The sequence below is a fragment of the Arachis ipaensis genome, chromosome B01, assembly GCF_000816755.2.
Source record: "Arachis ipaensis cultivar K30076 chromosome B01, Araip1.1, whole genome shotgun sequence".
Classification (NCBI taxonomy): domain Eukaryota; kingdom Viridiplantae; phylum Streptophyta; class Magnoliopsida; order Fabales; family Fabaceae; genus Arachis; species Arachis ipaensis.
The window spans coordinates 1086859-1099829 of record NC_029785.2 but is presented as its reverse complement, the minus strand read 5'-3'; the positions used below and the strand labels follow the sequence as shown (position 1 = coordinate 1099829).

Below are 12971 nucleotides of genomic sequence, written 5' to 3'. Positions count from 1 at the left end.
GAACATTTCAGGTTCTCTATTAGCAGAGATCTGTCGCCTGAAGTTGGCTTTTGCCATCATAGGGAGATTTTGGCAAATGTGATATGGGAAATAGGAATGAAGTGTCTGCAAGGAAATTGTGTTACTATATAGACTACTACCTTTGAAAATGTTGAATAGAATCTGGCTCATGAAACATTCATAATTTATGCTAAGATGTAATTTCAAGATTTGAAATCTTAATTTTGTCAATGAATTAATGTTGCCCTAGCATTGCATGTACTTTAGATCAAAGAGAGTAATTTGGCTGAAATTTTCCAATGGTGTATTTTTGTTTCTGGTTGTTGAATTATTAAAGGATAAACGGGTCACAGCTAAAAAGATGAACTTCTGATAACATAGATGTTAGTGGATTTTGTTGGTTTTAACAAAGAGTTGGCCAATTGGGTAACATTTGTCAACTAATTAGTAATCCAGTTTTATGGACGAGTAGCACGTAATAAGAAATTATTGCATGCTTTTTTAGAACAATTATGCTGAACTCGCTCACAATTTCTTCTTGGACCGAGAGTTCCATTTTTAATTAATAATCAAAGGCATAAGCCTGGAACAATACAAAGATTTTACATAATACTATCAACATAATGAAATTTGTGATGTTATACATCCATTATTAGTGAAAAACATGAGAAAACTGTTACATTTATTAACAATAGACCCATGATAAGAAATAATGAAAGATTACATTTTGCCTTTAAAGGGTCTCTATTGCCTTCAAATTCATACAACATACAAGCAACTTTGAATGTCTTCCAATACTCAAATTTTATTTTCCATATCAATTTTTCTGTCACAACATATATCACATTTTTACATCACCTAATGATAGACAAAGTTCTAAACTTCTAATCACTTACCTGTAAGGATTCACTGATTCACATGATTGGTATTACACAATATTTATGCCAACTTTGATTTTTCTATACATTTCTACACAGAAGCTGAAACTTAAAGGGTGCATAAGCGAATTAACTTGCACCCTACGGCCTCAAGACTTTAGGGCCTGCGTTGGAGGCCATCCAAGAAGATATCACATCCACAAGCTGATCCATGTCCTTCGACACTTCTGCACGGAGGACTTGTGAGTCGATGCCAAAAGTGTTCCCTACTTCTTTGGCAACTGTCTCCCATGGTGTTCCTACCGTAAGATTTGACAAAATCTCACTTCCGCGATTAACGGCATCGGCCATTGCTGGTGGAACATCTGGTAAGGCCTGTAAGGAGTGTAATAAAAATTTAAGGATGGTAGTAGCAGCATCTATAGATATCAATTTATAATTGCAAGAACTAGAAATACCTGCTGCAATGGAAGACCATGATCTCCAGGCAGCTTGCGAATTGACATGTCTAGCACTGAGCTAATTGCTGCTTCTGAACTAAGCACCTGTGCTAGAGTTGGGGTTTCATCTATTAAATCATCCTTGAATTTTATAAGAAGATTCCTGGATATGCCATAGTATGATTTTATCTGAAGAAACAAGAAACAAAATAGCACATAAATACAATTTTATTTAATGTATTCCTAACAACCAGAGTTTCAATAAGAGCCTCACAAACTTTGGTGTTTGGACTCTATTTTTGTATAAAAAATAATCCTCAGATAACTATCAGTTGAAGTTGATGCAGTTAGGAACCTAATCTAATTTAGAATTTAGACAAGGATTCTGAACTAACTACAACAAACCAAGATGCTTGCTGAGAGGTTATGCGGCATAAGGGATAAAATAAATCCTTCTCAAAATTACTTTAATGGGAAGCATATTAACAAACAGAGATGTCACATACAAGTCGACGTGTTTCCTCAGGCCTTGGTATAAACTCTTCTCTTCCTTTGACCAAATCCATGTACAAGGGGGGGAGCTGCTCAACTAAAGGAAGAACCTGTTTCATAATGGGGGGACTAACATTTTCGAATTGTTTCAGAGTCATCTCTGCCTGCAAGTGTTTCGTGTGTGAAATTAGCCATCTAAAGAAGTAACATCAATAGAAAAAGGCATATTTATCAGTGCTTCCAAACAGGATGGAAATTAACAGTTTCCCCACACTCAAAATATTAAACAACAAGGATTTTGCTGAAATTTATGCAATTAGTAAATTACTTTTTGCACTCAAGGGAAATTATAGTACCCTTTGTTGAGTGTTGAGACATGGTCAAAAGATGAGGAATTCCCCTCGTATTTGCAATATAGCACTTGACTCCCTAACTTATAAACATCATATAGCAACAACCTCCCTTGAGAAAATCTAGGCTGGTTCATCTTTTAATTCGATGGTAAAACTCTCCAATTCAATTTCCCTATCCTGAATTTCAAAAGCTTTTTGCAAGAGAAACAAATTGTCATCATAAGGAACCTTTATTTTTTTATATAAAAAATGCAATATTGCAAATTTGTCTTTCACATAAATAAAGTAACACCATCTTAAGTTTCTAGGAACTTGACTAAAACAATGTGTTACAGTATCATGTTAAGAGTTTGACTGAAAAAAAGGTCCTGTAGTATAGACCTATAGGATTATACACCAAAAGGAGCAAGATATTTATAGAATTTTTGTCTACATCTTAATATGACCGTTCTTTCATCTCTTCCCCTTCTTTTGTCAACTTGAAGGGAAGGTTGTTGTAATACGACATTAATCAGTGAAGGAGCCAAAGTCTATTTAACATACCTCAAGGGAGGTTATTGATTTTTCTCCTATGAAACATAAATAGATGTCTTCTCAATATCCGAGCAAGGTAGTTTATGTAGCAATACTGACCCCTGCACGTAGAGTTGGTGAAGCAAAAATATCTGATAGGAGTGGACCAATGCTTTGAGCCATTGGGACAATAACTGGAGAGAACAAAGGGACAGCTGAACTTGCTTCCTATAACAATGGAACAAAAGCTAGTCAATCAATAATAGCTTATATAGGAGATACTAAGAATTCTTCGCATCTTGCTTACTGCCTAAAATGGTAGAAATACTTATAAAATGAACAATGATTAAAAAAAAGAAGAAACGTTCTATTCAACTTTGGTACACCACAAAACTAAAGTGACCATATTTCAAATGAAGACCTCAAAACCTTATTGAAACAGATTTTTAGGAAAAATGTTGCATCTTGGATCTTTGACTTTATACCAAGTCACTGCATATAGTGACAAATTTAGGTAGATTGCACAAGGATAGGATAATCTTCAACTTTCTCGTTTTTTCCACCCACGAATTTAGATACACATTAAAGGTCAACAGTAAAGTTTTTCAAAATTTTCCCCTATTTAAATACCTTGTTGTTGAATGCCATCAGAACATTTCCACTTCTTTGCACCGCATACCTTGATCCTGAAACAATAAAGCAATTTATTGAGACAAACAACTTTAAATTCATTTATATTCCACAATCAACTTTGGCAGAAGATCTCAAACATACCTATCAGAAGGTGGACAACTGATCCCAAAGAATGGCCAACACCGAAAATGGGAAGATCTTGGATCTGAATCAATGAATATACTCAACGTTTTAACTTAAATAGGAAAAACTAAACCAGAAAGAAACTGGCCCTTGAATCATAAGTAGAAACTTACCGTTTCTTGCAACGCACGGCAGCACCTATCAAATTTGAACTGTACTTCATCTGCAATCAGGAAGTGATCAAACCCACTAGCATATGGTGTTGCAATGATCACTACACCCCTAGTAACAGAAAGGATTTTGCAATCAGCCTTTTTCATTGACAGATCCTAGATCTATGAGTGTCAGTCTCACATGATCCAAACATAAGGATAATTAACACAAGAGAGGAGAGTTTGTTAGGGAATGGATATGAGATATTGCAACAGTTCTATGCTAATATAACAATATATGCATTTGTAATAAGAAATTAGAAAGAAAAAGAAAAAAAGCTTTGGGGACACCCTATCAACATGTTATTACAATATCTTTCAACTGAATTGCCTGATCAGATTGGAATTCGTATATTTCATGAACAAAACACAGGTACTTACTTTTCTGAGAGACGCTCAAGAAACCACCGATAGGCAAGTTGAGGCGCAGCTCCAACAAATATACCTCCAATAAAATGTGCAACAAACTTTGGTTTGGAACTTTTGGGTTTGATAATCCATGCTCCCTGAAAAATTGTACAATGAAGATGCGCTAAATTGATTAAGAATACTTTTGAAAACAGAAATGGTATGGAAAGATTTAATTGTCTCTAGAAATGAATTCTTGAAAGCAAAAGTCAAGTTGTTGCATTTGAAGTTTAAGGAACTCACAGCTACTAAGTCAGGACAGGGTAAATAATTACTACTTCAAAAAACAAAAAGCAGATTAGTTTCTAAGGAAAATCAGTTTTCAACCATATACAAAAATCAAGTTGTAAAATCAAAATTTTCCAAAATTAGAAAGAAACATACTCAAATTATAAAAGAACATTAAATCAAAATAATAGTAAGCATATACCTCCAATTCACTCCAATCTCTGGAACCCCACCAGGCATCCTGTGATTGTCTAACAGAATCCGTAACCAACCTGGAATCCAAGAAAAAAAAGCCACATTTTTTCCCCTAATTATTTTATTTCCATTTGTAAATGCTGGTAAATGCTAAGAAAATAGTCAAGTTAGTCATAAATCCTAACATTGCAAGAGTCCATCAAAATAATCCCAATATTTGAACACTATCATAATCTTTCAATCAGATTAATCACGATATTTTCATTTCCTAAGCTAAATTAATCCAATTAACGGATTGCAAGGACTAAGGTGATTATATTTTAAATCTCAGAGACCAAATTTAATCATCCTTAATTATATGTGTTAATCTTTGATTATAGTAACATGACTTACAAACTAGAATCAACTAAGAATTATAATTAAAAAAAAAAAAACGAAAAAGTGAAGCTTTTACCTTTCAATTTGGGAGTAAACTTGAATTGCGTTAGATTGGGGTCGTTCAGTGTTGTTGTTGTTGTTGTGGTTGCGGTCGTCGACGTAATTATGGTTGTTAGAGAGGTTGCAAGAGATAGTGGCGGGAACAAAACGACGCGTGGTTGAAGGCGAAAGCGAGAAGGAGGATAAACGACGGTTAGAGTATGCGTTTTGGTGTTTGAGAGAGTAAGTAGGAGAGAGTGCAAAGAAAGACGTAGCAGAAGCCATAGCTGACAGTTAGATCATCCCTTTCTACTTTCAAGTTGCAACTTGCTTTTAAACACACGTTCTAAAAAAAATAATTAAATAAATTAAAAAGCACCAAATTCCGAAAATTTTAGATGTTGTAAGGAGTGAAGTGCCAATTTGAAGGCTCTCTGTTTTCATAAAAGGTTTAGTGAATTCCCAACCGGCGGCCTTGAGAATTATTTCGAAAGAACAACGAGGCTAAGAAAAAAATATCTAATTTGGTCTCTGATATTTTCTTTGGGATTGATTAGTTTATGTGCCAAAAAAATAACATTAATTTTGTTTGTACAGACGCCTCGTTGTCCTTTCGAGATAATTGTTAGGGACCGGATTGAAGTTTTTTTGTCAAGAACTTCGTTGTCTTTCAAAGTAATTGTTAAGGGCTATTTTAAATTTTTCTCAAAAAGAATGTCATGTTCACTGATATTAATATTTGTGAATTGTGAAACGATACAGTTTTTCTGATAATTTTATCATTATTTGCTAACATAAATCGTTGAATTTTCATTAATTAGATTTTAAGTGCCAGTCTAAAATGTTAGGGGTCTGTCTTTAGTAAGCTCAAGCCTTTTGAGCTTTTCTAATAGACACAAAATATAAATTAAAAATATACCCCACATGGGGGTTTAATAATAATAATAATTTTTTTATGTTTTAACTAACAAAACCCTTAATCCAAATTCAGCCCCACCCCCAAACTCACACCCTAATTCCCAATTCCTTTCCCCCTGTTTACTCACCAGTTGCCTCACCAGTTGCCGCCACCTACTCTACTCTCCACTGGTCTTAGCATTCACCGTCGCCGTTCAGCCAAGCCGTCGCCGTTGCCGTCCAATCCATCTTCCAGCGTCGTTCGTAGGCTCTCCCTCCCCGTCTCCTCTTCTCTCTTCTCTCTTCTCTCTTCTCTCTTCTCTCTTCTCTCTTCGAGTGGTTGTCAGCGCTCTGGTGCTCCATTCCCCCTGCATCCTCCACTTCCAGAGTAACAATGGAGCCTCAGACTCAGGTATGAAATTACTTCATTGATTTAATTTTCTTTTTGTTCCTTTTATCTTCTTGTTGCATTCCTCCAATCCCTTGTATGAATCTGTTGTATTGCTTCCTTTCGTTGATTTCATTCAATTTTTTTGTTCTATTTATTTGTTCTGATTCACGGATTGTAGGCTATATTTGTTCTGTTTTGTGCTACAAGTATGTTGGCGTAGCTAAGATTCATGCCAATTATTGTTCTATTGGTATCTAACATAGTGAGGCATGAGGCTTCATGGATTTTACAAACAATGGTACGAGAATGGATGTGGTTGCGTAAGAAGTAAATTTCTCAGTTCTTACTTTTTAGTGATGTAACAAACTCTGATGTTCTGGTTTTTAGTTAACCTGTTCTTATATTCTGTCTTTGAGTAACCAATGTTTAGTTAGTTATGCAATTTGCATTAAAAGAAGAATGCCAAACTATTTATAGATGATTCTTTTTTAATGAAATGAGTAAAAGAAAATAGTTCATCTAGATCATGATTTTAAAAAAACAGCTTCTTTCACAGCAGTGCAAAATTAAACAAATTACTTATTGCAAATTAATTTTCCTACACTTTTTTTAAAATTCCCTGAACACTCTCTTTGCACACAGTAATTCCCTTTCTTATACATGCTTCATATTATTACATCACTGCCTTGCATTACAGGTGTTCGATGAATTGCCTGACCCATTTCATATGTAAAATTATTAGCTCTAATTAATTTTCAATGGATATTGATTCAATACTAGTTACCAACTTGCCATTTAGTTACTTTTCAATTATAGAACCAAAATATTTGCCAAAAAACTTTGTAGAATAAGGAGTGATCTTTAGTTAGAAGCCGCCAACATTGCTTCCCCAGCATAGCTAGATTGAAAGCTCTCAAGTTTTTGAGATCCTAGACTGCCCTTCTGACTTTGGCTTTCTAGTTGTGCTCCACGTGAAACATGTCATTCTTTTCTCCTCACCTCTTTGTCCCCACTAAAGTTGGTTCTTCGTCTAATATACATGACTCTGAATAATTTTTTAATATTTATTTACTGTGCAAAAGTAACTATGAAACGTAAATTTAAATAGCATTGACTGAGAGAACTGAAGGATTGAAATTGAATAGAAGGTTGGTTTTTCTTGTTTAGGTTGCATTGTTATGTGGTAATAAATTAATACTGTTTATATAAATTGTTTTCTTATGATTATTTTGGGATCATTAAGACTTTAGAGAACTTGAACTAGCTATTGTGATATCTGACTATCTGTATTCGTATTTAGTTAAAGTATAATTGTTCTTGTTCTCTCTAAGGTTTGATCTTTAAGGTTAATAGTGGATTGGAAAAAAAAAATATTATACTCACATATAACTGCTGTTCTTTTACTTGCTTTAAAATTTTAAATGTTATTTTGTTGTTTTATTTTGTGCTGAGTAATTCCAAATTCGTGTATTACTGCAACTCTGCAGGAATATTTGTCTCCTAAGAAGACCCACAATGTTGATTTATGCTTAAATTTGAATTTGTTGAATGTTATCTATTATTATTGATATATTTAACTATATCCTAGTTCAGTTTGTGACTAAGCTTTAAACAAATTTCTTGTTTAACTTGAAATGATCATGTAAAAATGCTGTATCGTAATCCCTCTTGTTCACAGTATTGGTTTGGTTTCATGAACCATAAAACTGGTTCTGAAGTGGATCCAGTTTGGATTTATAAAAATCCAAACCATGCCCACCCATATATGAATCTATATAATTGATCTTAATCACCAAAATATGAGACGAGATAGAGTTTAAGCTGCCATAAGAAAATTCAGAAATTAGTATTGTGATTCTTTTTGAAAATTCAATGGTTTTTGGTTAATTTTGCTTATTAGATTATAAATTGTACCTACATTGGTAAATATACTTTCATGTATTAGGGCTCATAGCGGGGACAATAACATGATGGAGGAGCATGCGGAATACATGTATGAAGACCTTGCAAAGAATGGAAGTACTGAGATAGAGACCATAAGGAAGCCTAAGCATTACAGCTACTGTCGCAGGGGGGGCATAACATTGCTATGTGTTCCATGAAGAAAATGGATGAAAGGACTCCCAAATTTGATGATGATGCTGAGGAGAATATTGAGGGTGAAGACTACTCCTTCGTAGATGCTGAAAGTGATGAGTATATTCACACTGAATGGTTTGAGGAGGAAGATGTAAGTTCAATACATTTAAGTTCAAGTATATTTTGTTACATATAATATTGTATGGCTAGCTCATAAGCCTTCCTATTTGCTGTTTTGATCCAGGAATATTTAGATTCCTCAAGGTATTATGAACAGAGTGGTGGCGAGACTGAGTCCTCAATGGATTACGATTCTGGTGGTATAAAATGTTTTAAATTTTATTTTTTATTTTTTGTTATACTTAGTTTACTCTTTTTAAACTTAAAAATATGTTGCTTAAATTTTAGGGGCAAATGATGATGATGATGAGGCAGAGTTGTGAACCATCCGTTGCAACAATCAAAGAGGAGTTTAACAGCACTTTTTTTCTGTTTCTATTAGTTTTACTGTTGGAACTTGGTTACATCACTCTGAATCTTAAATACTTTAGAACAGGAGAATGAGTTATTCATTTCAGATAAGGGATTGTTGTTCCCTCATTAATCTGCAACATGCTTGTGACCTGACTTCATTGCATCCTTATTTGAGCATAAGCTATATTGGTTTATCTTTATTTGACAATAGTTCTCTCTTCTACTGGCTCTTATTTTGATTTGTAGAAGAATTAATTTGTCCTTTTTACCTTGGTTTCTTTAATGATTGTGTGCTGACTCCCTTCCTTATTTAGAATTTGCACTTGAAGTTATATTTTAGTTCTTACTTCTATTTGTCATTCATTAAAGCTTTCCTCATATTTCATCAAATGATTAGCCTCAAAATTTTCAAAAACAGGAATCAAGTATGTTGATCTCTGGGTGGCCTCTTTTATTCTTTTCATGAACATATTTGCTAGCTCCAAACTAGTAAATTACTATGAGAGCTTAGTGTGTGTGTATATATATATATTTGTCAGGGACTATACAAGTTTATACTCTTCTTAGAACTCATTTTGCTAGAAACTTGCTACTTAGAAATAGAGATTGAAAGCCAATGTTGTAAGAATAGTTTGGGAGAGCTTTTCGTATAAGATCTACTGAACAAAAATTGGGTACATATGCTCAAAAGGATCAATTTTCAAATTCTGCTCAACACAGTTCCCATCCCTTACTGTCATGGATTAAGAGGCTAAATGGCTAATACTTCATAATTTTGAAACTTCCAAGTATTCATAAACATTAATCCAATTCAGTTTTTTATGCTAGAATTTTAAAGTACCTGCCATATCATATCTTTGATTTACATAATACATTAATAATAAATGTTTTAAGAATTTGTCAGACAGCTCTTGAAAGGGTGACTATGAGGCTGCACTTGAGCACTATGTTCTTGCAAGCATGGCTATGTCAGAAAATGGCCATGAAGTAGATGTTGCCACCATTGATTTGTGATTCAAAGGGTTGAAGCTTTTGAAGAAGGCTTTGAAGATATATGGTAATGCACCTGGACAACAAAGCACTGTTACAGGGATTGAGGCTAGGACAAATGGGGCTTGCTTGCGTGCAGCGTTATGCTATAAATGAAGCCGCGGATTTGTTTGAAGAGGCTAGGACAATATTGGAAAAAGAGGATATAAGCTATATCGTTAACACATATTGACTTGAGTAATGTATCCAAAAATAATATTACAATCCAAGTAATTGCTGAAATAATATCCACATAATCGGATCCATGCAGGACACCATATAAATTAAACAGTATAGCAAATCAAAGCCATAATAATATTAATAATGTTGTCAAATAAGACAGAGTTCAATCTAACTGCCTTCATATGATCAGATCACCCTTTTGGCATTTTCATGGGAAAGCTAAATTAAATTATATCACTTGGACAGCAACTTTGCGTGGATCTTGGCGGGTTATGGTTGTTCGATCTAGTTCCATGACATCATCCTCATCATCTGACATATCAAGACATATATTTGAGTCCACATCCATATTAAATATTGACTTGCTGTCACTCTTTTTGATATTTTCCGTAATTTTGCATGTCTTATGAGGGGTGGTGATAGGATTGGTCTTGCTGTTTTTCAGAAGTCTTTCATTCTCCTTCAACTCAGGCTTGACATAAATGGAATTTATGCGTTCAATCATGAACTTCAATAGAATTTGTTCCTCTCGTATACTATTGTTAGCTCTTTTGATGTCCTGCAGATAACAGATAAATCATAGGTAATTTAAAATACAACAGCATTGAAACTTAAAAATAGGACACAAATATTTGTTGGTTTTACATACCTCTAAATCAGCCATAACTCTTCTCTCAAAGGAGTTCATCAGAACACTTGGTGGTGCACATGAGTTGGGTAAACTGAACCAATAATGATAATAGTAAGATATAATTCAACCAATAGTAGTAGCAAAAATAACAATAAACGTAATGAATTGAGTGTAGCCTTTACCCATGGCTATTATTGGTTGCCATTGATCAGAGCAATTCTCCCTCTAGGTTTTTTCTTCTGAACAGACTCTTTTCTTGCAAGATCCCGTCACATACACTTCTTTAATCCATCGATATCATCTCTGCGATTTTTTTTTCAATATCAGTAGAGATATGACACAATCAATCCATTAATTGAAATTGATTTGATTTCTTAAATGCAGATTCTCTTTCTTATTTATTGTTCAAAATCTTCTCTAATTAAGGTAATCAATCAATAACAGAAGAAGATGAATGCGTGATTAAATATGTGTATTATTGGATTTGATTTTAACTTTATATTATGTGCTTTAATTAAATGATCTCATTACTTGTAATAAGTAATCAAAACCTATGACTAAATAAGAATTTTTAAATATTAGTTAGCTGCTCAATGTCTTTCATTTGAATCTAACAAATACAATATTATAAAATGGTGTTGCCACTTAATGATTGGAAACAACCAGTTGGTGAGGCAATTTCTGCTGTATACTTAGTCTATTGAAACTAATTTTTAAACAAGAATGCTTGTCTTGGGGAAGCATTTTTAAAAAGAGCCACTATTATATGTTTTTAACTTACCAGTATCACTCCACCCAAGTGTATTATTTTATTCCTATGCACTTCATTAAAAAAGAAATGCCTTTTTATTCATGATCACAGTAGTTCTACACTATGCAAATAGTATTAGTTATATCACCGATGCAAAGATAACCAAGATATTGAAATTGTTGGTTTTCAAAATCAAGATGCCTATTTAGCCCCTTATTGGTTTAACACTTCAATGGATTATCAATTCTCAGTTTCCTTAGGACATCTTTTACCTCAGTAATCACGAAAAAGAAACAACACCCTTTTACACAAAATTTGATTCTTCATTATTGTCTACAACCAAATCTGTCATAAAGATATTGAAAATAACAGCTGAAAGTTTTGATGATTCATTATTGAAAATGATGTTCTTCATTATAATTCCCTCTGGCTTCCATTCACTCCATTAAAGTATTATTCCTTCATTAGTTCCCTGTTTTCCAGTGCTTTGCTTATTTTGACCATGACCATGGGAAAAAAAGAGAAGCTTCCACACATGCAGTAGTCATGACCAAATAGATAAATATAAAGTATGTGCTGTACACTTCTTAAATTCCAGAGACTAAGAACTTATTATATCACAAGATGTATGAGTACCTCATCTTAGTCTTAATTCGTATGCATGTTACAATGTGCATAATTTCATTTTTCGTAATTATATTATTAAATGCATGCATGTCCAATTGAGAGTTTTCAATTTTCTGTAGTTTCATCTTTCTATAAAATTAACTAAACAAAGATTCCGGCAATATGCTAATACCATATGGGCTTGTAAGCAAGTCATTTATGATTATTGTGAACAATGCATAAACTTCTTGAATAGACAATCAATGGAGTGTGTACATTTCATTTTTTGAGAAGTAATAATAAACAGCAACCCCTCTTCATGAATCGCTGCAGGATTTGAGACTGCTACGAGAGTTGTTCATAGGTACCAACTGAAATTCGTGCTCGAGTGTGAATTGGTAGCTCACAATCTCTGAATTCGCATCGCCAGAAGACTTAGAAAGGATAGACAATTCTTCGGTGGACAGTGAGTAGAGGAAGAAACGGAGGAAAGAGGGGGTAGAAGAAGAAACGGGGTTCTTCGTTTGACGAAGAACACAGAAGAAGTGGGTGGAGGGAAGAGGCAGGAGCGTTTAGTTCTGAATTTTTATATTGGGCAATATTAAAATATTAAAAGAGTTGTTATCTTTTAATGTAATTTTTAATAAATTAACAATGATTTAAATATAAACCATTAGATCGTTTATTAATTTAATCTAACGCTTTGAATCTAATGGTGCATCAGATAAGCTCATAAGAGGTGGGCTGATTTTAGACAGACCCAAATGTTAGTATCGGACAAGAGAAATTAATTTGGGTTGGTTAAGTGGTCAGCATATTTGTTTACTTAAATAAGTGTTGAAAATTCGAATTCTGTCTTATGTATATAGTAATTTATTGGCCAATAATAAATCCTTAAATAAAGTTCAAATCCACTTTGACTTATCGAGATAAAAGATATTGTAAAAAAAAAAAAAGTATTAATAAGAGTCTAATTGTGATGACTATAAAAATAACTAAAGTATTATTAGGTTGTCTTATACAAATCAAGAATAGAGG

The 12971-nt window shown here is 33.6% G+C and overlaps 2 protein-coding genes across 2 annotated transcripts; both read right to left on the bottom strand.

Moving 5' to 3' along the window:
• LOC107625349 lies at window positions 726-5247 on the bottom strand. The gene is made up of 10 exons (XM_016328000.2): window positions 4930-5247; window positions 4483-4552; window positions 4026-4150; window positions 3606-3714; window positions 3451-3514; window positions 3307-3362; window positions 2797-2904; window positions 1825-1974; window positions 1337-1507; window positions 726-1253 (listed from the first exon to the last, which is right to left on the bottom strand). The coding sequence occupies exons 1-10, from the start codon at window positions 5175-5177 to the stop codon at window positions 1020-1022; spliced, it is 1335 nt and encodes a 444-aa protein (XP_016183486.1). The 5' UTR covers window positions 5178-5247; the 3' UTR covers window positions 726-1019.
• On the bottom strand, window positions 9977-10900 carry LOC107626031. The gene is made up of 3 exons (XM_016328838.2): window positions 10759-10900; window positions 10595-10667; window positions 9977-10504 (listed from the first exon to the last, which is right to left on the bottom strand). Exons 1-3 carry the CDS (start codon window positions 10779-10781, stop codon window positions 10175-10177), a joined length of 426 nt encoding a protein of 141 aa, XP_016184324.1. The 5' UTR covers window positions 10782-10900; the 3' UTR covers window positions 9977-10174.